The sequence below is a fragment of the Erpetoichthys calabaricus genome, chromosome 9, assembly GCF_900747795.2.
Source record: "Erpetoichthys calabaricus chromosome 9, fErpCal1.3, whole genome shotgun sequence".
Taxonomy (NCBI): domain Eukaryota; kingdom Metazoa; phylum Chordata; class Cladistia; order Polypteriformes; family Polypteridae; genus Erpetoichthys; species Erpetoichthys calabaricus.
In genome coordinates this window covers 70,679,002-70,704,326 of record NC_041402.2, presented here as the reverse complement: position 1 = coordinate 70,704,326, position 25,325 = coordinate 70,679,002, and the positions used below count along the sequence as shown (strand labels likewise).

At 36.2% G+C, this 25,325-nt stretch overlaps 1 protein-coding gene across 1 annotated transcript in view; it reads right to left on the bottom strand.

Annotated features, from left to right (window-relative positions):
• Nucleotides 1-25,325, bottom strand: part of katnb1 (katanin p80 (WD repeat containing) subunit B 1) — a 44,442-nt gene that overhangs the window by 10,081 nt on the left and 9,036 nt on the right. Inside the window, exons 4-13 of the mRNA XM_028809707.2 lie at nt 23,492-23,609; nt 23,036-23,136; nt 21,555-21,596; nt 20,062-20,145; nt 18,571-18,686; nt 16,748-16,819; nt 6,172-6,322; nt 4,915-5,102; nt 3,627-3,778; nt 2,194-2,244 (exon numbers count right to left, since the gene is read on the bottom strand). Coding sequence (XP_028665540.1) covers nt 2,194-2,244; nt 3,627-3,778; nt 4,915-5,102; nt 6,172-6,322; nt 16,748-16,819; nt 18,571-18,686; nt 20,062-20,145; nt 21,555-21,596; nt 23,036-23,136; nt 23,492-23,609 — 1,075 coding nt within the window. The remainder of the gene's footprint in view (nt 1-2,193; nt 2,245-3,626; nt 3,779-4,914; nt 5,103-6,171; nt 6,323-16,747; nt 16,820-18,570; nt 18,687-20,061; nt 20,146-21,554; nt 21,597-23,035; nt 23,137-23,491; nt 23,610-25,325) is intronic.

Below are 25,325 nucleotides of genomic sequence, written 5' to 3'. Positions count from 1 at the left end.
AATTTTTTTTACTCCCAAATTTCCCTGGACATTTACATATTGAACAATAACTAATTATTAATAAGATGACATTAATAAGAAAACTTAGAAAAACATAAAACTGTGTTGTCTTTATCAAATTGTTTAGAGTTAATTCTTCCACTTATTCAATTCAAACTTACTTTTTTTGTGATCATCTACCAGCAAGATTAATATATTAATAAAATGCTATACTCTTGTGAACTGCTGAAAAATAGTTTCTTGCCAACAAAGGAGTAGGAGATAAATAATACAGCCACCCTACATACACATAACCCGGTCATCTGTTATTTGAAGCCATATTTTAATTGCTGGGCCATGGGAAGTGGATGTCTTCTAGTAATATTACATACACCCATAATGACTTACTCTGGAACAATTTAGATTGGCCAATTAACATTTTAGGGATGCAACAGGAACCATGAGAAGCCACAGAAAACCGAAATAATGTAAAATGTGGAAACAATCAACATTAATTTTATGTGTTTTCTTGAAAAGTCAAGCAAAATGACACCTTTTATTGGCTAACTAAAAAGATTACAATATGCAAGCTTTCGAGGCAACTCAAGCTCCTTCTTCAGGCAAGATGTAATCTCCTTTAGCAATGCTGCAAATGCTCTAAAGCAGGGACGCCCCAAGTTTCTGGTCTAATATGCCGAACGGTAATTTGCTGTACTGGTGGAAGCTCAGATTGGGAAAGAGGTGGGTGGAACTATGACATTAGACAACATCCGTTTGTCCATGTGCTGTAGACAAAATAAGCTATTAAACTTATCATACTATAACCAAGCTGAATAACCAACTGATCAACAGAACAAATGAAAATCACAACGAAACACTAGCAGCTCTCATTTTCATTCTCTGGACTACACAATTGAAAAAGTTAAAAGTTTAATTTTGCTGCTCTGCCATTACATATCTCTTTATTATGGAATAAACAGTAGCCACTGAAAAAACTTTTCAATTAACCCTGCCATGGCAAAGTGCATGACTACAATATCTTTAAAAAAACACTGTGTTCTTTTTTCAAATGCTCCATTAATTTGAGTCACAGAGATTAACTTCTGCCCTAAATTAGTGTGATACTGCAGTTGGAGAAGTCAGCTGTAAGGGGCATCTCCAATGTTGGAACTGCTCTTAAAAATGGATATTTTACACAATTAAAATGTAAACAGGAGGGAAAAAGGACATGTTACAACTTTATCTTGTTTCAGATCAAAAAGGAAGAAGCTTGCTGCAGTAGATATTTAAATATTTTAGTACAAAGCAGCAGTTAATTCAGGAACCAAAGTCTGAGTTAGCTCTCATCATGCATCATTGTTAAAGGGTAAAATTTAACTGACAGTTACATTGAAAGTGATAAGTGATCTAAAAATCAAACAACCAAAAACGTATGGATTTTATTTTTTTAGTGTATGTGACTATATAGTACAGTCTTTAGCAAAGGTTTCATTGAATTGAAGTAGCTCTTAATTGATGCTTAGGAGTATGTATTCTGATGGGAGTCTGACCTGACTCAACACTTGCTAAATGGGGGTGGGGGGTTGTGGGAGGCTTTGACTTAACTTGGTTATTTCTTTAAATTTAAAAAAATACTCTCAGAGTAATAAGATTCACTTGCAAACTGGATGAGAATGGATGGATTTCAAAGACCAACACATGTAATGTATTCTTCTTAAATTACTGAAATTATGATATGATATATATGGGAAACGTCTTCAACAATACTCCAATAAAGCAATTAAAAAATATTTATACCAAATATAGACAAGTTATAGACAAGTTACTACAGAGAAAACAGTTTATCTTCAAGTATTGAAGAGGCCACAGTTTAGACAGACCAACTGAAGGATGGATGTGTTTATTATTGTATAGTACTTACTATATATTAATCTACTTGCTGTATTTGTATATTGTCTTTGTTATTAAAAATGATAACATGAAAAATTTACTAGCCTTATTGCTTCACCACTACAACTGTAACTACATATATTTACCAAACTGAATTACATTTATCTTCAAGTTGAAATATTAAGGTTCTTATTTACAGAGCTTTGCCAACAACACGCATAAAGATGTAATATTCACTGCAAGACAGTTAAGACTATGGTTAATTTAATTCTGTAAAATCTAATAAAAGGACAAGGGTTTAGCCTGAATTGTTTTAATACTCACCATCCTCTGGGGGGGCAGGGAATGGTTCACTTTTCTTTGGAGGTGTTCGAGCTAAGAATTAAAAAAAAAAAAAAAAAAAAAAAACTAAATGAATAATAAAAAAATTATATATAAAACACACACACACACACATATATACAGTAATCCCTCCTCCATCGCAGGGGTTGCGTTCCAGAGCCACCCGCGAAATAAGAAAATCCGCGAAGTAGAAACCATATGTTTATATGGTTATTTTTATATTGTCATGCTTGGGTCACAGATTTGCGCAGAAACACAGGAGGTTGTAGAGAGACAGGAACGTTATTCAAACACTGCAAACAAACATTTGTCTCTTTTTCAAAAGTTTAAACTGTGCTCCATGACAAGACAGAGATCACAGTTCCGTCTCACAATTAAAAGAATGCAAACATATTTTCCTCTTCAAAGGAGTGCGCGTCAGGAGCAGAGTCTGTCAGAAAGACAGAGGAAAGCAAACAAATCAATAGGGCTGTTTGCTTTTAACCCTTTGCGGTCGTTAGGCCAGAAAACTGGCCTTAGTAAAAAGTGCGCTATAGGTCGTCAGGCCACCGCTGGTGGCCCTGCAAGTTTCTGACCGATTTGCACAGTCGCCTGGTCGAGAAAAGTGGCCTGTGTTATTCCTACGTGCTTGAAAAAAATAACTGCTGTAATTATTGGCGTTTTTTCAATAATTAATTACAACTAATGTAGCGTGACGTTGAAAATTAAATACGACTGCAAAGGGTTAAGTATGCGAAGCACCGCGGCACAAAGCTGTTGAAGGCGGCAGCTCACACCCCCTCCGTCAGGAGCAGACAAAGAGAGAGAGACAGAGTTTGTTTTTCAAGCAAAAATCAATACGTGCCCTTCGAGCTTTTAAGTATGCGAAGCACCGTGCATGTCGTTTCAGGAAGCAGCTGCACAAAAGATAGCAACGTGAAGATAATCTTTCAGCATTTTTAGACGAGCGTCCGTATCGTCTAGGTGTGCGAACAGCCCCCCTGCTCAATCCCCCTACGTCAGGATCAGAGAAAGTCAGCGCAAGAGAAAGAGAAAAGTAAGCTGGGTAGCTTCTCAGCCATCTGCCAATAGCGTCCCTTGTATGAAATCAACTGGGCAAACCAACTGAGGAAGCATGTACCAGAAATTAAAAGACCCATTATCCACAGAAACCCGCGAAGCAGCGAAAAATCCGCGATATATATTTAAATATGCTTACATATAAAATCCGCGATGGAGTGAAGCCGCGAAAGGCGAAGCGCGATATAGCGAGGGATTACTGTATACAGTATTCAAACATATTTCCATAGTCTCTAAAGGACAAATGACATTATACTAGGAACAAAATACAAAGCAAAGGAATAAAGACAATCAAAAAGAAAGTCTGGTCAAAAATGCTACACGATTTGCTGAGATTAGTTGAAAATACTGTTTACAGATTGCATTCTTTGGCTGGAAGATCTCTTTATAGTCTTCTGGATTGCGAATCTCTGCTGTGGATTCCTTCTCATCTTTGTCTTCTTCGCTACTAGGACTCTGTCTATCTCCTTCAGGACTCTTTCGATCACTCTCAGAGTTCTGTTTAACCCTAAATACAAAAAAAGCAGAGGAAATCATACAGGAATTAAATACATAAGACTGATACACTTGTCTGAGTGTACTACACTGGCCACCAGTGTCACACTGACCATTCAGATGAACATAGTAATTCTATCATTTAGCATTGTGTTTATTAAATAAAATTTTAAAGCTTTGTAAAGTTCTAAATTAAAAAAAAAAAAAACTGTAAACAGTACCTTTGTATCCGTTTAGTTAACTTGTTTGGTACAATTAATGGTTGAAGGGTGTCAGTCAATATGTGGAATACTGGGCAAAAAAGATGCATTAAATCAATGCCGGATTCATTCCATACATAGCTCATTTATTACTTGAGCCTGCGTTATCTTATACAAGGTTGAGGCGTTTGACTGGTAAGATGAAAAGGCAGTAGCTTAATAATTGTTTTGGTTTAAATATTTTTTTGTAAAAAATTATTTTTATGGAATGTTGTGTGATTTCAATAAAATCAATAAAATAAAAAAAAATATATTGTGGTGTTTTGAGTTTTTATTTATTTGCTTTCACACTGCTAATTTTTAAAGCAAACTCTTCTCAAACATACATGTATAAAGTATCTAGACAGACAGACACTTTATTAATCCCAAGGGGAAATTCACATACTCCAGCAGCAGCATACTGATACAAAAAACAATATTAAAGAACAATAAAATGCAGGTAAAAACAGACAATAACTTTGAATAATGTTAATGTTTACCCCCCTGGGTGGAATTGAAGAGTCGCATAGTTTGGGGGAGGAACGATCTTCTCAGTCTGTCAATGGAGCAGGACTACAATCTATTTTTACAATTGTATATTGTCTTTATATTTTTTTTTACAATTTAATCAAATTGTTTATCATATTTACAACATGATCTTTAACACCATGCAAAAGTAATACCAACTGCAAATTGATGTCACTTTTGCAGTGTGTGGGCACTTTGGAAAGAAGCTGATTGTGGTCTCTGGCCAGTTAATCAGTGCATCATTATTAAGACATACTGATTGAATAGAACGTAACGGAGTTTTACAGGAAAACGGAAAGAGAATCAAATCTCTTTAAAATACTGAATCAAATTATTATTGCTATTATTAAAAATTTGTCACAAGAGAATCTTTAATACATACCTTTGGGGTTTGCTACAAGTGGTAAGTGGTCGGTCATAATTTCGCCTTATAGTAGTGCCTTTGGAATATGGCTCAGTGAGAGGTTTATCATCAAGAAGCAAACCTTGAATCATAGAACCAGACTTCTTTACTCGGCTCAGATCCACAACAAATGAGGACACATTTGTCAGATTAAATGACACGCCAATCTAGAGAAATCAAAGAAAATTACCATGTTGAAAATTAAACTTCCTAAAGATAATTTAGATTTTACTTGAAAAAAGTAGTATTCTATCACAGAAAAAAACCTGTGATTAAGATCTCACAGGAAATTGCAGTTATGCATTTGCAACATAACTGGCAACATTTTATCTCAATCAATACCAATCAACTTCAGGACATAATATTAAATCTGATTATTCTGAAAGAAGTACTCAGGTTTTCATTTATTTCTAAGCTTAAGAATAGAAAAACCAGTAAGAGGAAAAGACATTTCAAGCAAATCCTTACATATAAGTTTAAACTACACATTTTGACAGATTTCCTTTAATGTAACATACATGCACAGCTTTATTTATGTATCATCTTTATGTTAACTTTGATGCCTATATTAGAAATAATTACAAACAACCCAGTCCTATTAATAAGTGGATATACTGACAGAGACATGCAACTATGACCGTTAAAATTTACAAAAACACTCAACTATTGTTTTATAAAATGCTATTTAAATTCATAATTAAGAAAATACAATAAATACAATTTTTAATCATTCAATGTATACCCTCCAAGGTTTAATCTAGCAGAGGAAAATATCTTCTGTAATATGGAAACCAATAAGCGGTTAAAAGACTGAGCCTTTCTTAGAAAAACAATACTTACAAGTTACATTATGAAAATATCCTGAATTATAATGGCAGGTTTCAGGATGTATGTATAGACAGTAGACAGGAAGCAATCTACAATCTAATTCATGTACTGAAAAAAAATTACTATATAAAGACAATACATAAAAATGAAAACTTTTAGAGATTTATTCTGTATTTCTGATACTGATCATTCTTTTTCTAAAAAATTATAAAATCACTTATAAGAAGTTTGAGCAAATCAAAGCAAATCTTTCTTCAGCCTTTTACCAATTCAACTTGACCTCTTTTTTTGGAACTTAAAAACAAAATTTTTAAACTTCGCCTTTTTTGGTGTATTCAAATATCTCAACGTTAATTTCCAACCAAGAGTACATAAAGTAGACTAAGCAAGTAACAGGAATGAACATACCAGCTGGTTACTACAGATAGCTAGGTCAGCTACCTTGCCCCAAGTTACTGACACCACGTCAAAACATCTATCTGGCTCCCAACCATATACCCTGAGAGAATCCTGGGAGCCACTATACAAGCAACATCCATCTGGATTAAATGCAATGCACCTGGTAGAGAGAAACAAACCAGATAAGCAAATACTAAGAAAAGTTAAAAAAAAAAAAAAAAAAAAAAAAAAAAAAAACACATACAGTGCATATCTGAGATTTTTTTTTTTTTTTTTAAATTACAGGTAGTCGTCAACCTACAACCTATGCATCTCATGACCATTCAACAAACGCCCGCTACAGTGTCTCACTGACAAATGACAGTTTTTGCCACTCCAGCTGTGTATGCCATGGCTCGTTCTTCTTGATCTCAATTTATTACATGTAGCAGTTTCGAATATGTTCAGTTACAGGAAAAAAGGCAATTGATCTGGACACAAAAATGAAGGTGATCTTCAGTATGAGGGAGGAAAGAAAGCTACTGTGATTGCATGTGACCTTAAGTTATCCCATTGTAACCAGTGTGCACCACATGTGCTGTACACACAATATAGTCTGTCTTGAGAGGCAGTGCTACTTCTCTAAATTTATAAGTAATAATGCTGGTAATCTAATAGTTTTATTCTCTAGTATTGATCATTTGCTAAGCCCAGGTCACTCAATGGAATGCATCCAAAAAACCTCCAGTGAAACTTGAGGCTTTTGCTATATTTTTTAATCACAAAATTAATGATATTAGAAATAATATGGTACATCCCCCCAATACTGATCCTATTAAACCCTGTGTCACAGATTTGCACAGAGACACAGGAGGCTGTAGAAAAAAGGGAACTTTATTTAAGACTAGAATTACCAGAGCCTACGAAAAAACTTGTATATCCGGCCCACCTTAAATCGCTTCTTAAAACCTTTCTCACCTCTCCGCCAGCGTCTTTTGTCATCTAAATGTACTGATAAAGACAAGCTGCCAGCAGCTGGCTATTCCATCCCCCCAACGACTTAGAACGTAAACAGGCTTTTTCCAGCTCTTGCCTTGATTGATTATCTGGGAGTGAAGTGGAGTTTTAGAGTAGAAATAATAAGATTGTTATTTGAAACACACGCATTTCATATGTGTTGCATTTCTACAGTAATCTGTGTAAACACATTGTTAAAACAGAAACGTGTTATATATTCTAGTAGCAATTGACAAAATGTAGGCATAAACTATATAATGTATGAAGCCTGAAGTCCAAATATCAAAGAAACACTTTCACAAAAGATACAAAAAAAAGCCACCGCCAAAAAAACCCGCCTTAGTGTGAGACATTGATATGAATTAACTATCACTGCTTCCGTGGCGTAACAGTATCAGTCGCTGACTGGGAATCAGAAGGTCATGAGTTTGATCCTGCACAACTCCCATTTGAGAAGTGTTCTTATTTTCACTATTTTAGAATAAAAAGATACATTTGATTTCAGTCTGTAACAGCTGGTGTAATTTATGATATTTGTAAAGGTTAGCTTTATTTTTTTAAAATTCACTTTTCATTGTCTCAGTCGCGTTCAGGATCCATCCCTACCACCCCCCACCTGACACTGCGGTTTTTACATAAAGACGCGCTATAGTTCTGCAGTGTATCACGATACATACGACCGCGTGTTTTTTCCCCCCAGTATTGCCAGTCCCCACATGTTGCTGTATGCTGTTTCTTTTGTACTCCAGGACATGCAGAGAAAAGCATAGTAAAGAGCAGTAACTTCAGCGCTATATGCAATCATCAGACACTCCCCATCTGATGCTATTTTCACATAAAGATGCACTAAAGCTCTGCAGTGTACTTGTGACTGCATTGTCGTACCAATGCTTGCGAACTGAAGTGTCTGCATGCACTTTTCGTGACATTATACGTGTATTTTTTGAGCATGCCCATGTAGCTCAAACACAGGAACATATGTTGATGTAAAAGTATAACAAAACAAGTGCACTTTTATTCAAGACTATAACCGAAGAAAAAAAGAAAGCAAGTTACAGTAGGCGGTTGATATTACAGCTTGCGTGGTGGAATGCTAAGAACTGCTGATTTCCATTCTGTGCTATATAACTTAACATTTGAATCTGATGATTGCATATAGCGCTGTCTTGTTTAGTGTGCGCAAGAACATGCAGGTGGCCAGTTACTGAGTGCTACAACGCACATTTTAAAAAAAGAAAGAGACAAATATATGTGACGTTTTGAAGAAATCATTTTATGACGCGAATAGTACCAATCAGAAAACATCGTCGAAGTAATGCAATATTATTTGAAAACGAACAGCGTCAGGTTGGGTGTGAAGTTATACTGGCGCTGTTTGAGTCAGATCAGAAGCTGAATAAGCTGAAAAAGCTCCTGTTCTGACTCTAAATAAAAAAGCATGAATTAATCAACAGAAATAACCGCGATTGACATTTTAAAGTTAACGATTTACAGTGCATACTAATTTATAAATTCAATGTCCGTTTGAGGAAAAAAAAAACACTTTCTTCAAAGCTGGGAATCGAACTCGCGTCTCTGTGGCACAGTAAGGCAGTGGTGCTCCAAGTCAGCAAACCGTCCTTATAACTTATTTTTTTCAAGATCCATAACACACAGACAGACAGAGCACTGTGTAATACAGAGACAGACAGGCAGAGATATACAAACAAACAGGGAAGGCACATGTACTGAAAGAAAAAAAAAAATCAACATGTGCGTTGTTTCTGCAGCACTGAATAAGCTCACCTGCTATAACATCACCCCTCCCCCGATCTGACTCTCTAAGTAACAGCGCAAGTACAGACACAAATCAAGTGCATGTGTGTACTGTATAATATTAACAAAAAGAGCAGCTTACTACTGAAAACGGCAAACATAGGAGTGAGTGGGGATCGAACCAGTACTCTTGATTACACTTGGTTTGCGTCTGTACTTGCGCTGTTACTTAGAGAGCCAGATCGGGGGAGGGGTGATGTTAGAGCGGGTGAGCTTATTCAGTGCTACAGAAACAACGCACATGTTGATTTTTTTTTCTTTCAGTACATGTGCCTTCCCTGTTTGTTTGTATATCTCTGCCTGTCTGTCTCTGTATTACACAGTGCTCTGTCTGTCTGTGTGTTATGGATCTTGAAAAAAATAAGTTATAAGGACAGTTGTTCATGTTAATTGCAGTCTCAATTGTTAAAAAAATATTTTAAAAGGAGCATCCCACATGAAAATATAACGATCTCATTAACTGACAGTGCATACCAATTTACAAATTTTACGTTCGTTTGAGGTTAAAAACAAAAAAAAGAAGTAACACTTTATCCCCTGCGGGGAATTGAACTCATGTTTGTGAGGCAGAGAAAAGCTACTTGGTCTGAGAAGCAAATCTTAGCGCGCTACGCCACGGAAACTGTTATATGGTGTGTGAAGCTTTTGTGGAAGTGTTTATTTGATCTTAGGAACTTGGGCTTTACACATTCTACATTTTGTAACATTTATTACTAAAATATGAAAAAGTTTCTGTTTTAGCAATGTGTTTACACAGATTACTGTAGAAACGGAACACGCATGAAATGCATGTATTCCAAATAGCGATCTATTATTTCTATTCTAAAACTCCAGCAGTTCAGTCACTCCCAGATAATCAAACAAGCCATGAGCTGGGAAAACTTAGTGAACGTTCTGCGACGGTGGGGGATGGAATAGCCAGCTGCTTGCTGCTCCTCTTAATCGGCACATTTAGAAGACAAAAGAGAGGTGAGAACGGTTTTATGGTGGGCCGGATCTACGAGTTTTTTAGTAGACTCTGGTAATTCTAGTGTTAAAGCACTGCAAACAAACATTTGTATCTTTTCAAAACTTTAATCGTGCTCCATGACAAGTCAGAGATGACAGTTCCACCAGGAGTAGAGAATGTCAGAGAGAGAGACAGAGAGAGAGAGAGAGAGAGACAGAGTGAGAAACAAAACAACTAATTCCAATCTGACAGAAGCCTGTACAAGGTTTTTAAGTAAGCGGAGTACTGCGCGAGAGGCATATTATGCAACAGAGCCGCCAGAAAGGTAAGGAGGAATGTGAAGGTAGTCTGTCAATGTTTTTCAAGGGTTTTCCCAGCAGCGTCTGTATTCTCTGGAGGTGCGATCAGCTCCGCAGCTCACACCCCCTCCCTCAGCTTTATTCATGTTTCCGTGGATCAAGCGACTCTCCAGACCAGGTTCAAACAGACGTGACAGGACATCAGCATTAACATACTCAGAGCCAGGTCGATGCCTGACTATAAAACTGTAACGTTGTAAGCCCAAGAACCACCTCATGAGACGAGAGTTTGTATCTTTTTGACGGTATAACCATTGAAGTGGAGCATGATCAGTTACTAATGTGAAATTTCTTCCCTATAAGTAATACCGTAGCGCTTCTACAGCCCATTTAATCGCCAAACATTCTTTCTCAATAGTTGAATAATTGCATTCTCTGGGGAATAATTTCCTACTCAAGCATGTGATAGGGTGCTCTTCTCCATTGAAAACCTGGGGCAGGACTGCGCCTACTCCGAATGCACTTGCATTTGTAGTACAAAATCCTTAGAGAAATTAGGATTCCGCAAAACTGGATAAGACGACAAAGCGGTTTTCAAATCTGAAAAGGAACGTTCGCAAGGTTCTGTCCATAAAATAGGGCGGTTTTTCCTTCCTTTAGTAAGCTCTGGGAGAGGGGTGGCCCTATTTGCAAAGTCAGGGATGAATCTTCTGTAATAACCCGCAAGCTCCAGAAAAGCGTGTACCTGTTTCTGCGTTTTAGGACGGGGGTAAGCGAGTATCTCTTTTACTTTTCTCAACTGTGGACGAAGTAAACCCCTGTCCATGGAGTAACCAAAATAATGAGTCTCAGACATACCTAGTTTACATTTCTTAGGGTTATCAGTCAATCCAGCCTATTTCAGGCTGTCCCGTTCTAAATGCGAATGCCAATCATTGCTGAAAATCACCACACCATCAAAATATGCCCTAGAATATTCAGAATGAGGACGCAATATCTGATCCATCTTATGCTGGGAAGTTAGAGGAGCCCCATTGAGACCAAACGGGAGTCTCGTAAATTCATAAAGTCTGTCGGGAGTCGCAAATGCTGTTTTCTCACAGCTGTCAGTCTCTAGAGGCACCTGCCAATAACCCTTTGTGAGGTCTAGCGTGGAGATATAGGTCGCCTGACCCAGTTTTTCCAACTGCTCGTCCACACAGGGCATTGGATAAGCATCAAATTTAGAGACCTTATTCAAGCGCCTAAAATCGATACAGAAGCAAACTGAACTGTCTCGCTTTGGGACTAACACGACCGGACTACACCAGTCACTTTTACTTTCACGAATTACACCTAACGCCAGCATCTTCTTGACTTCTTCACGCACAATATTTCTTCGTGCTTCCGGGATTCGAAATGGCTGCATCTGTACCCGGACACCGGGTTCAGTAGTGATTTTATGTTCTGCTAGAGTAGTGACGCCTGGCAAGTCTGAAAAAATGTCAGTGTTCTGTTCAATCAAAGTTAATAATTCTGTCTTTTGTGAGCCAGTCAAATCATTACCAATGGCAACATCGTCTGAGACACAGCTGCTAAGGAAGTGTAAATACCCTGCCGATCATACCATTCCTTTAAGAGATTAACGTGTAAAATCTGGAATGGTTTGCGCCGGCCTGGTATTCTAACTTTGTAATTTACTGGTCCCATACGCTCCTCGATAATGGCCGGGCCCTGCCACTTAGCTAGGAATTTGTGCGGGTCAGATGGAACCAGTACCAAAACACGATCGCCAGGTTTGAATTCGCAAAGCTTACTGCGCCTATCGTAAAGACGCTTCTGTTTACCCAATCTATACAGAATCATTTCTCAACTGAAACCCAATTAACCCAGCCTGAATCAAAACCAACAAGCTTTTTCAAAGAAGTATCAGATGTGCCAATTGATATTGTACTTAACATAGTAAATTCATCATCAGATACGAGGGTCTTCCCAGATTGTCTTAAGACTGCTGTTGTTAAACCCATGCTCAAGAAAAATAATCTCGACTCCTCTGTTTTTGACAACTTTAGACCTATTTTTAATCTGTCTTATGGTGCTAAATGGTCATTTGAATAAACTTACTATTTTTGCTACACAGAACAGAAACTGCACTGGTTAAAGGACTTGCGAGTCAATGCTGATAGAGGCCGGTTATCTCTGTTCTAATCCTCTTTGATCGAGTGTTGCATTTGATACCATTGATCACAATATTCTTATAAATCACCTTACTCAGTGGGTGGGCCACTATGGCAATGTCTTAAATTGGTTTGAGTCTTACTTAACCGGTAGAAAATTATTTGTTAGTTGTGGTAATTATACTTCAAAAACACATGATATTTGATATGGTGATCCACTAGGATCTATCCTGGGTCCACTGCTCGTTTCGATCTACATGCTTCCATTAGGTTAGATTATCTTGGGGCATAATGTGAGATACCACAGCTATGCTGGTGACACACAACTGTATTTATCAATAGTGCCTGATGACCCTGACTCTCTTGGTTCACTGACCCAATGTCTTGCTTGTGTTTCTGAGTGGATGAGTAGTAATATTTCTTAAACTAAATAAGGAGAAAACAGAAATCTCAATTACTGGTAAAAATGGACACAGGATATTAGAAATAAACTTGATCCATTAGGCAAGTCAAGACAGAGGTAAAGAATTCAGGGGTAATTATTGACTCTGACCTAAGTTCTAAATCACATCAGATTACCAGGACAGTATGTTTTAATTTAAGAAAAATAGCAAAAGTTAGATCCCTTATAACTCTGCAAGATGCTGAAAAATTAGTTCATGCTTTTGTTTTTAGTCGACTACGTTACTGTAATGCACTCCTTTCAGGACTACTCAAAAAAGACATCAATCGGCTGCAATTAGTGCAGAATGCAGCTGCCAAAATATTAACTAAGAAAACAAAATCCAAGCACATCTCTCCAGTTTTGATGTCATTACATTGATTACCCGTGCCATTTAGAACTGACTTTAAAGTACTGCTTATGGTTTATAACCCTTAAATAATTTCGCTCCATCCTACATTTCGAAATGCCTGTCACCTTACACTTCAAATTGTAACCTTAGATCTTCAAATGAATGTCTGCTTATAATTCCAAGAGCGAAATTTAAATGAAGTGGTGAGGCAGCCTTCTGCTGTTATGCACCTAAAATCTGGAATAGTTTACCAATAGAAAATTAGCCAGGCTAATATGGTGGAGCACTTTAAAAAAACTGCTAAAAACAACATTTATTTATGTAGCACAGTTCCATACAAATGATATAAGCTCAAAGTGCTTTACAAGATGAAGTGGTGAAAAGTCAAGCAAAATGACACCTTTTATTGGCTAACTAAAAAGATTACAATATGCAAGCTTTCAAGGCAACTCAGGCCCCTTCTTCAGGCAAGACATCTTTTTAGTTAGCCAATAAAAAGGTGTAATTTTGCTTGACTTTTCACTACATTCATAATGGCTAACACGATACAACACCCTAGTACTACAGACATACAAGATGAAGAAAAAAAAAAGTTTATAAAAAATTAAAATAAGATTAGGCAATACTAAATATCAAAGAAAAAAGTAAGGTCTGATGGCTAAGAGGAGAAGCGGAAGGCCACAAGACCGCTCAGCATCCACTGGGCAACCCATTATTTTAACATGGCTTTCTCATAGTTACATTTTCCTGTAACCCTGATATACTGTATATGCATTGAATTATCATTTTTATCACGCTTCCACAATCTGTACTAATCCCTATGTTCTCTGCTGTTCTTTTTCTGTGGTGGCGATCAGGGAACCATGCAGTCCCTACATTGATGGATTGAAGGCCAGATTGTCCACATGACCATCACCATCAAATTATTTCACATGAAGCCTGAAAACCATGAGGACTGATTTGTATTAAGTAGAATGCCCAGTGGGAGCTGGGCTGTCTCATGGGGTTGGAACCCCTGCAGATTTAGTTTTTTTTTTTCCCTCCAGCTTGTCCTCCTGACCATTGGACCATACTTTACTCTTTGTTACTTAGTATTAGCTAATCTTTCTTTTTTATGTAAAGCACTTTGAGCTACATCATTTGTATGAAAATGTGCTATATAAATAAATGATGTTGTACTGCTGCACTCTGAGTTTAAATAGTTATCATCCAAAGCTTCTGCATTGTGACTCACGATGTGCTGCTATGCATGAACTGCCACAAAAGAGTAATGAAACCACACTGATTTGTTTTTTATCTGTTAATGTTTATTACTAACACTAGAATTACTAGAGCCAACAAAAAAAACTCGTAAATCCGGCCCACCTTAAATCCCTTCGCACCTCTCCATCAGCATCTTTTTCTTCTAAATGTGTCGATAAGCCCAAGCAGCAAGCAGCCTGCTATACCATCTCTCTCACCACCTCAGAACGGGCAATAAGTTATCCCAGTTCCTGCCTTGATTGATTATCTGGGAGTGAGCTACCCAGAATTGTAAGGGGAAATAATTTGATGTGTGTTTTGTGTCTACAACAATCTATGTAAACACATCGTTAAAACAAACGTTTTTCATGTTTTAGTAATAAATAACAAAATGTACACATTAACTATATAATGTGTGAAGGCTAATGGCCAAATATCAAATAAACACTTTCACTAGGTTCTTCTGCAAGGAGAGCAAAGAACACTCTTCTTTTCTCAGTGGCCCCCGTGCATGCCTTGCACAGCACATTTGCGTTGATCGCCGCCAAGTGTTATGGCACAAGCAACTGGCCACCTGCGTGTTCCTGCTTGCACTGAATAAGCTCACGCCTTCTGATGCACGACGTCAAAGCAGCACCGGGCAAAAAAGAAAGACAAATATATGTCCTTGCAGAGGAACCTAGTTGTTGCTTCTTACTAGAAAAGGCGATGGATAAAGCAAGAGAGGATGCAACTTCGGCAAGCTTCTGTTCCAAGACTGCCGCTTCCCCAGCCGCTTCAGTGTAATAGTAACCACAGCACACAGAGGTGTGTACATTGCAACAGGTACACATGCTGTAAACATAGAAAGGACGGTCCTTGGGTGTGTGATAAGTGTTAACATTTAACTGACCTCTCTGTACTATTCTTTCCTCTGCATGTCCTGGAGTACAAAAGAAACAGCACCATGCAGCAACATGTGAAGACTGGCAAGATGGGGAAAAAAAAATGCGGTCACTGATTTCAAGCACAAGAAGTCGTGCGAATGAATATGAATAATATGAATAATGTTGCATCAGTGCCACAATGTTTTCCGAAATGTACTATACAGGTCATAAAATGAGTTATTCCAAATATCATATATACCCATGTCTGTTTTTTTTGTCAGTGCGGCTTTGACATCATGGACCATAAGGTGCATACTAATTCAGCGTGAGCAGGAACACTCAACTGAATAAAAAAAAATTCAACTGACGGTGAGATACGAAGAAGGCAGATTCACCAGCGTTTGTGGGTCAGCTTTAATCCCTCCAGATCAGAGAATTTCTAGTTTCATTGTCTCAAAACACCACTCACATCTACAATTATTCCCAGTTTCAGATAAAACGTAACCGCGTCGGATTTGGGGCAGGGGGGTTGGTTGTGGGTGAGGATGCGCGGGTATTTGGGTGTTGTATCGTGCTCGTGACTGAGAAAATAAAGTGAAAAAAAAAACCCTCTAACTTTTACAAGTGCTATAAATTTACTCTGGCTGTTACAGACACAAATCACATGTATGTTTTTATTGTATAATGTTAACAATAAAAGCAGCTCACTACTCAAAACGGTAAATTTGCCGGGGAGCTGGTTTCGAACTCACGACCTCCGGATTATAATTCAGCTGATCTTACCACTGCACCATGGAAGCTGGCGTATTGTACTTGCACCCTTTGTGAAAGTGTTTATTTGATATTTGGCCATCAGCCTTCACACATGCGAAGGGATTTAAGATGGGCCGAATTTACGAGTTTTTTTGTAGGCGCTAGTAACTCTAGTGTTAACAGGCTAAAATGCTAAAACAGAAAACATAAGAGCGCTCAAACTCTGCTGGTACAATTCCTCCTCTTACATTTAACATACACTGGGAGAGGCTGACACTGATGACATAACATAACACAAACAAAGAAAGGATTTGTGAAGCTGTTAAAGGTTCGGTACCCATGTGAGCAACAGTAATAAATGAAAAAAAATAATAAAATAATAAATTCACACAAAAAAGCGAAAATCTACACAATGTGCTACTACAGATTATAAAAAAAAAGGATACAAAACAAACAATGTGACTTAGGGGACTTACTAAAGAGGTTTGAATACATATACCAGTCCGTTGTATGTCCAGATCAGCTTATGACTGGTCTGTTGAAACTGAACATGGTTGTAAGTCGATGACTACCTGTATTATATTAATAGCTAAAAATAATAAATTACCACCCAAATCAATCAATGTGTAAGGGCTAACAGCGCACAAGCATTAGAAATACTAAACAGTTTAAAAAACAAACAAAAAAAAACCAAAACAATCAATAGCAAACGTACTTTATAGGACCCGTTTCCACTTCTGTAGATCCAATCATCTGAAACTTTTCAAGGTCCCAAAACTTGACTGTCCTGTAAAAATTTAAAAAAAAATGTTGGATAGATAATAATTTACGATAAATAAAAATCAACCCTTGGTAAAACTATATATTTACCAATTCATTTACCAAATCCTCTTTATGCAACTTTATAATCAGTCATGCTAAATAAAACATCATTTTAGGACTGAGTGTTTTCAATGGGTCTAAAATGCACATTTTTCATTAAAAGTAATATCTAATACAAGTAGCCTACATACAAGAAATATGTGGTCAGATTAAGCTTTTAACCCTACATTCATTTGCCCTAATATGGTTTAATCTCCATTTAAATGCCAATTAGATAAATAACTCACAGAAAATGCACTTTAACATTATTGAACACATTGATCCAACTATTCTTCTTTATCTGAAAGACTACTGCAGAATCTCAGATAATTAGCTTTATTAATCTAACAGTTTTAGTCAGATGTGTCAGTCAATGAATGAGATGACAATGACATACAAATTGAGTGGTTCTTACACTTTGCCCCAAAATAGTCCACAATAGCAGATATTGATGTCAACACCTAAAACTGTTGATCAAAATTGTCAAGGCATGCAGAAGTGAAAAGAAATTCAACCTTGCTATTATTTCCATGATTGGGTGCCGGCAAAACATGCTACTTAAGCAAGTTAGAGAACATTTTAGACAATCGCAACAACCTCCAGAGTAACAGTTAAGGTTCAGTAAGCTCTCCTGTATTGAATTACTGTATACTGAAAAACATTAAAATTAACAGTATTATGCTGGGAGGATAAAAATATGGAAAAAGTGCCCACCAAAAAGAATTTTGTTGTCTACCTTAAGTCTAATTACAGGTTACTTGAGTGATCCAGGAGATTACTAGAAGAAAGTTTGCATGACAAATGAGACAAAGCAGAAATTTTGGTACTAAATGAAAAATGTAAATATAGAACAAAATATATTATTTAAAAGAACTCTGGTATATTGGAATAGCCAATACAGATTCTTTACTCAAGTCAACTCATATTGTGACACAACCTGAAACAAGCAGATTAAGTAAGATGATGTGCATAAACAACCAATATGCATGCAATATTTTGTTTAAATCATTCTCTGCTAAAGGATGCAACAATTGCTGAAATCTTAATATTTTTTCAAACACATACTGTACACTATGGGATCAATGTGTTCAATGTAATATGTATATTAAGATCAAGTCTTTTATACCTAAATTACTATAATAATACAGAAAATTGCAACAGATGAACAAAATTTTCCCTCACTACTACATTTTATGAAAAAACATGTTAAAAAAAATTGAATATAGGCAGAATTAAATAAGACTGAAAAGTATAAACTATCACATTAATAAAATAAAGAAAAAGCATACAACACTTCTTAAAAAGAGAAATAAACCATACAGCAGCCTACAATGCAACAACAGTTTTTGATATTAACTTAGTTATTAAAACTTGAGGTTAGATGTATTATTAAAACAGATAATCATAGAGCTAAAACAAACAAGAGAAAAATAAAACTAATATGTCAAAAAACAGCAATAATTTAATTGTATTAATTAACAAAAAAGGTACCAGAATGAAGTAATATGATCACTGTTAGAAATAAGGTAATCTACAAAACACTGTTGAGACTTAAATATTGCTAAAAATAAATACCTTTGACTACAATTAAACAGCAGTTACCAAAAAATAAAAACAAAAAACAACAACAACAAAAAAAACAATAACAAATAAATGAATACTTCAATATTGACTCACCTGTCAGAACTGCCTGATGCCAACAAATACTCATTAGGATGGAATTCTACAACGTTTACAGGCCCAGTGTGCGCTGTAAATTCTGTAATCATCTTTCCAGCTGTTAAATCCCAAAGCTATAAATAATGGAATCAACATTTTATTTAATAAAAATAGTTCTACAGTTTAACACTATAGGAGGCGACTGATCATGTGCTTAAACCAGAAGTAATGAGTGAGGCAACATTAGGGCACATGTAAACAACCTCAGCTAAACAGAGTTACAGAATACTGGGAAAAAAATATGAAATATAGTAAACAATTTCCAGTACAATCATTGCACTGCATTGCACACTATAACCTATTTAAATTATACTGGGTTACATGCAGTCAATGTGCCATACTCATCAGACAGAGAGAGAAAACAAAAAAATCCAACAACATATCACAAAAGCTCAAAATGAAAAATGCAAACCCCAGTGACTAGCACAAATAAAGTACTGTCAGAGGGTACATCACCTTGAAGTACTGCAGCTCAGGCCATAGCATCTTGGCTACTAGTTGCTGTTGGTTTATTAGTACTATATTGTAGATTTTTCTAGCAGTCAAAAGCCTCTAATAATGAAGCTGAAATTTCTCAGCAGGGTTAATATTAATATAAGCCTGGTAATTACTGTACATAACATGAGGATGGATTGGCTTTGGTTTTAAGTCCACATACAGTCTTAATATTTCTACCCTAGACAAATGCAAACATGCAAATCTGTGGTCAGAGGTACAAGAAAATTGGTTGGTCTATGACCTTCAAAGTGGTGTAGTGGTTAAGGGCTTTGGACATCAGACAAATCCCGCCCGCTACTAACACTGTGTGACTATGAGCAAGCCACTTGACCTGCCTGCGGTCCAACTGGAAAACCAAAAGAAAAGTAACAAACTGAATCATAAATTTTGTTGCCTTGGATAAAGGTGTCAGACAAACAAGTAAACATAAATGTAAATATAAATAATGGCTGATTAATGGTCCAGAACTAAAACGTTGAGGTAATCCTGAATTGAGCTGCTCATACAATCAAAATATCCGCAGTACCTGAAAAATTTTAGTTAGGAAGATTAGATAAAAACTGAAAGCAATTATAAAAAGACTGATTAACAACTGAAAATATTTCACTGCTACCATAATTAAGTAAAAGTCATAGTTTAATAAATTAAAAAAAGGTTTACTTTTATAAAAACGAAATTTCTGAATAAAGAAACAAATGTTTCTGCATGTGTACATTATTCAAATTACCATTTTTAAATACATGTTCAAGCTTTTGTGTGGCAATGTAGGCATTTTCTTTAATTATCCATTTTGCATATACTTCCATCAGCCTCGGTACACGAACATTTTCAATGATAAAAAAAACTGCAATTATATAAGGTCATTTATATATGCATTTTAAAAACATTCATGAAGTGTTTGTAACCACAATTTCCCGCAGGATGATGTGTATTATCTCATATATCACATACCTTTATTGTACTGTCATCACTAGCCGATGCCAACCATTTTCCATCAGGACTAAAACAAAGACACCTTACTGCTTGCATGTGGCCCTAAAGAAAAGTAGAATTAGTAGATTAACAAAGGCTATGCTTGGCTTAAACATCAGGAACCAAAAGACAGAAACCCTAATGAATCGCTTAATTTTTAAGATTGTAAACAGAATCCTCTAGTATGTTATATCTGATAACCTCAAATTACATCCTATTATCTTCAAATGACCTAAGTTTACCATTTTTGTCACATTTTACACAGAAAACTTGTCCATCACAAGTCTCACAGTCTCTAGACTAAATTTACTTACCAAAGAACCTAACATACTCTACACAAAAACTGGAAAAACATACTACTTTATTAAAAAAAGAACTTTTCCCGTTAAACAAAAAACACACACCCACCCCCAAATGCACTGGAGACAAGCAAGAGTGAATTTTTGTTTAAAACTGGTGGATTTGACAATCTATTCACTCATGAAGGCAATGCTCAAAGTAGGGACAGTGATTTTCACCTGCAAAGAACAGAGGTGCTCCCATTAATCTGAATCGACAGAGAGCAAACTTCCAATTACTGAACTCTTATGTTTATGAAAATATGAATTGCAAAATATGCATTCGATGTAAAAGATGTGTCACACCCTGACAAAAGGAGGTGAAAATTACTTCCATTAAGAGAGCTGATAAAGGAAGAGCCACATGAGATGCAGAATGCAGTACTCAACAAATCTACCTAACATCATCAGTAAAAGCGTGCAGGAGGCTCTACAGCATTCACCATCTTATGACATGTCTAAATGAATAACTAAAGAATTTTAACATCACTGCGTAATTAGAAATACAAACATGTCATGTCAGAATAGCAGCATAATTTTAACACATGGTATATCCAAATACAGTGATGCAATAGTCAAAATGACAGAAAGATTATCATAGCAGACAGAAGCACTTCTCAGACTGCCTCTTCTGTCACAATGCTCATTAAATTATACAAATTAATCATTAAGCTTCAGTTACCTTGTGCTACTAAGCTCCTGAACTAGTAACAATTTTAGCTTTTTATTTCCTCTTACCATTGAGTCTTCTGTTTAGTTTCTTTTGCTCTCTCCCTGAATCCAGCACAAACTTCACGGGCTGGAAGAATTGGGGCATATGTTTAGTCAGAAGCCCTGTTCATGTAAGCCTTGGCCACTCAGGATTTCACCACTATTCACTACAAACCTTTTAATGGGGTGTCTCCAGTTGTGCGTTTGTTTGAGAATCACATCCAGCCCCACGAGACTAGACTACATGATGCAGTGAATGTGTGCACTCTCAAGGCATGGTTTTGATTGTTTTTTGCAAAGTGACTAACACACTTGATAATGTCAGCTTGCATAACAATATCAAACACCCCTACTATTCTCTTGTCTCAAAAGCAAATAAGCTGTTTTCAATAGTATTAAAAATTGGTAACCAAATTAATTTACCTTGTAGCTAAACACACAGCCTTTTCTTCTGACATCCCATAGCTGTAAAAAAAATTACAAGAGTTATTGTGCTTAAAATACAAGATGCTATCTTCAGTTTTACTTCCTGGTTACAAGACTACAGGTTTGTGCACACAGCATATATCAATACTTCAAAAGCCAAGTGATAACAAATAAACCATAAAGCAGAGTCAAACATTATTATATGGTGTCATTAAACAACAGCAAAATGCAAGTATGTTGATTCATTCACCACCACCCCATACCTAATTAATTTAATACAAACAAAACCAAGCATAACAAATACAAATGCATATGTACAGTAGCTGCTTTTCCAACTGATCTGTCCAATAAATTAGATATTCTAGTAAGTCAGTCTGCCAGTGCTAAAGCATCCAATTATTAAGAGGATTTTTTTTGTGAGAAAATGACAAAACAAACATTGGAGGCAGAGAAAGCAAACTTAAAAGTATTTTAAAAGTGGATTAATGCTTCATTGAAAAGTTATTCATTCATGTATGTCAATTTCCACTACAGTCTTTATCCATTAATTTCATATGTGTACGTGTTACATTACAGAGTCACAGCAAAATTTGACCTAGTATTATCAGGCACAACAGCAAGAAGCAGTGCTTAATTAGAAGCATGTTCACTGTGGGGAACAATGACATTGATCACAATTTGCACTCAGTGCCAACTCAGAGTGCCCAATAAACTTAACAAGCATTTCATTTGGATGTGGCAGGACAATGGAATTTTCAGAGGATGACCCATGGAGAAAAACACAAAATTTAACATCTACAGGGACCAGGCTTAAATTTCAAACCATTACCAGGTGTCAAAGGCTACAGAGCTAACCATTGTTCTGACATGCCAATGCTGTTTTGTCAGCAAATATATTTTGTGCAAAATAATTGAATGAAAGAGTTTCTAATTCTAAGAATACAGTCTTCCTGATGTTTGTTAAATACTTATTTTTTTTCTCTTCTTGGTTGTTTTCTTCACACAAGAGAAATTCATAAAAATAAATCAAAAATAAGAGGACTACATAGGTACTTGTAGTCCACAGCTTGGGAAGGTGGGGTAGATTATGGTTAATTCATTTCTATCTTATAATGAAATGGAACTCCGCCTTAGCAGAGCTGGGCACAAGAGGATCCCTAACACTACAGAATAGGAACAGTAACTACGGAAGAAGCTAAAAGAAACTCAAATGTACTGACTGCAAGAATAATTTATTGTTGGAGAAGCAAAAGCTTTATTGATTAAATGTCTATATTTTCAATAGTCAATGACAGCAGAGTAGTTCCTACGAACAAAATGCATAAAATTAGACATAAAGTGATGTTTCATCTTACATTGTCCTACCCAGTCATAATTCTTTTTACATACTTGGTCACCAGAATCTGGAAGTTAATAATTTACATTTGAAGCACATGAACCAGACCTTGTTGTTCATCTGATAGTGACTGAATGCATACCTTGATATTAGTGTCCATAGAACCAGAGGCCACGTACTCCCCAAATGGGTGAAAATCAAGACTGCAAATATTAGCTTTATGACCCATCAAGGTTCGAAGAACTAAATTATAAAGAAGGTTAAAATTTCTTAGTAAAAAGTGAGTTAACATAATAGCTTAAACATAACAGAGTAAATATGATTGTATAATATGCATTAGTTCATTGCTGGTAAGTAATAAGTAAAAAAAAAATTACATTTACCTGACATTTATATCAAAATGGTCTTGATATATACATAAATAAGACCATTAGAATCATTTAGGAAAAAAAACACACAGTAAATATCCCTTGTTATGTGTAGGTTTAATGTAAGACAAAATGCAGTATAGAAAATGTACTTCATTTAGATGTTTTGCTTACCAAGAATGTATCATGTTATGTGATTCATTTAATAAAATGACAAAAATGTGACTCACTTTTAGCTGCTTCAAGGTCCCATACTCTTAGAGAACCAGACTGTGACCCAGCTACAACTTGCTCTTCTGTGCTGCTAAACTGGATGCATTCCACAGGGTTATTATGGCCTGTAAGACTCTATATTAAGAGAGAGAGAGAGAGGCATACACACAAACTTTAATATTCACTAATTTCTACAGTACACCCATTAAAATAATGTGTTAATTTATATTTGACATTTTGTAAATGAAAACAATATGAAAATTGTGACTGTCTTATCTTTAATCTCCATTTTAAGTGTTCCTGTTAGTCTACAGGAAGAGTTCTCATATACTTTTAAACTTTGCATCACTTTTAAGTACACATTCTTCAGGATCCTGCCCAAGAAAATATGTTGCCATTAACATTTATTGATATTTAAGTGTCAATGCAGAATTTATTGCTGCAATACAGTATGAGCAATGAAAACTGCTTTAATTTGAAAACAATCATAATAATTGACTCCTTTTTATTGATTATATTCATTAATGTGACTGCTAGGCTTGCCCATCAGAGGGCAAATTTTGCATGCATCGTGGTAGGGGTGAAAATAGTAGTCTTAAGGAAATACCAACATGAAGCATATGTGGGTTTAATGTGTACGGAGGCTCATTATGTAGTTTGTCCCAATAGGTCCGGCATGTATGCAGCAGTGAGTACAAGTGGCAGCTAGAGTAAAGGCTTGAAAGTGAGTTACTGTATCAGCCTGTGATTTAGTAATGAACTTGGCACGTTTAGTATAAATGCCAATGCCTTTGGCTACTCAAGTCTAAATCCTTTTATATATAAATATATATATAAAAAAAGCATTAAGCTGATAAAAATGTTCTTAACCAGTTGTACAAAGGATGCGTGGCTGAAAAAATATATAGCTCTTTATAATAGTTCCTTTATGAATCCAGCATATTTAGGTATTTTAACCAAGCATCTTATGAAAGCCGATTCATCTATCTGCAAGCCGATTCATCTATCTGCAATACATTTTTATCACCGGTGACTTAGTTACTATGCATTATACTGATGCAGAAAGTCTGATGTCACATAATCAATTTCAATAAATCAACAGGCAAAGGTCTTCTCGTCAACTACTGGGCTTACTAATCTTTTTGCCTTTATTTTTTGTCTTGCTGGATTTATTTATTGAGTAAATAACCATGTATGCGACATTGAGGACCTTCTTGGTATTAGCTGTATACTGGTCTGCCTAAACAGTAAAGACAGTACTATTATAAATTTATTTCTCCCTCAAGTCAACTGACTTCACTAAACCTCTTCTCGACTGCTTATCTGACATTAAGGACTGGCTGGCTGTAAACTTCCTTCACCTGAACGATTCAAAAACCGAGGTCATTGTTTTTAGTCCCGACCGCAAACAGACCCTACCCCTTGACCTCGACTTTCTTCCCATTCCAGTAACTTCGTCTGTTTCCAATCTTGGAATCAAAATGGATATGGTCCTGAAAATGGATGCTCAAGTCAACAGCACAGTAAAATCCTACTTTTTCCATCTCAGGCGAATTGCCAAACTCAAACCAATTCTGCCTTACCACCTCCTGGAATCAGTAATCCATGCATTCATTACGTCCCGGCTCGACTATTCTAATTCCTGCCTATATGGTATTAGTAAAGCCACTCTTTCGAGACTCCAATTGGTTCAAAATGCGGCTGCAAGACTTTTAACTGGAAGCAGCAGAAGCCAACACATTACACCAATTTTAAAAACCCTACGCTGGCTGCCGGTTAGCTTCAGAATTGATTTTAAGATACTCCTCTTAACCTATAAGGCACTAAATGGTCTAGCCCCTGCCTACTTGA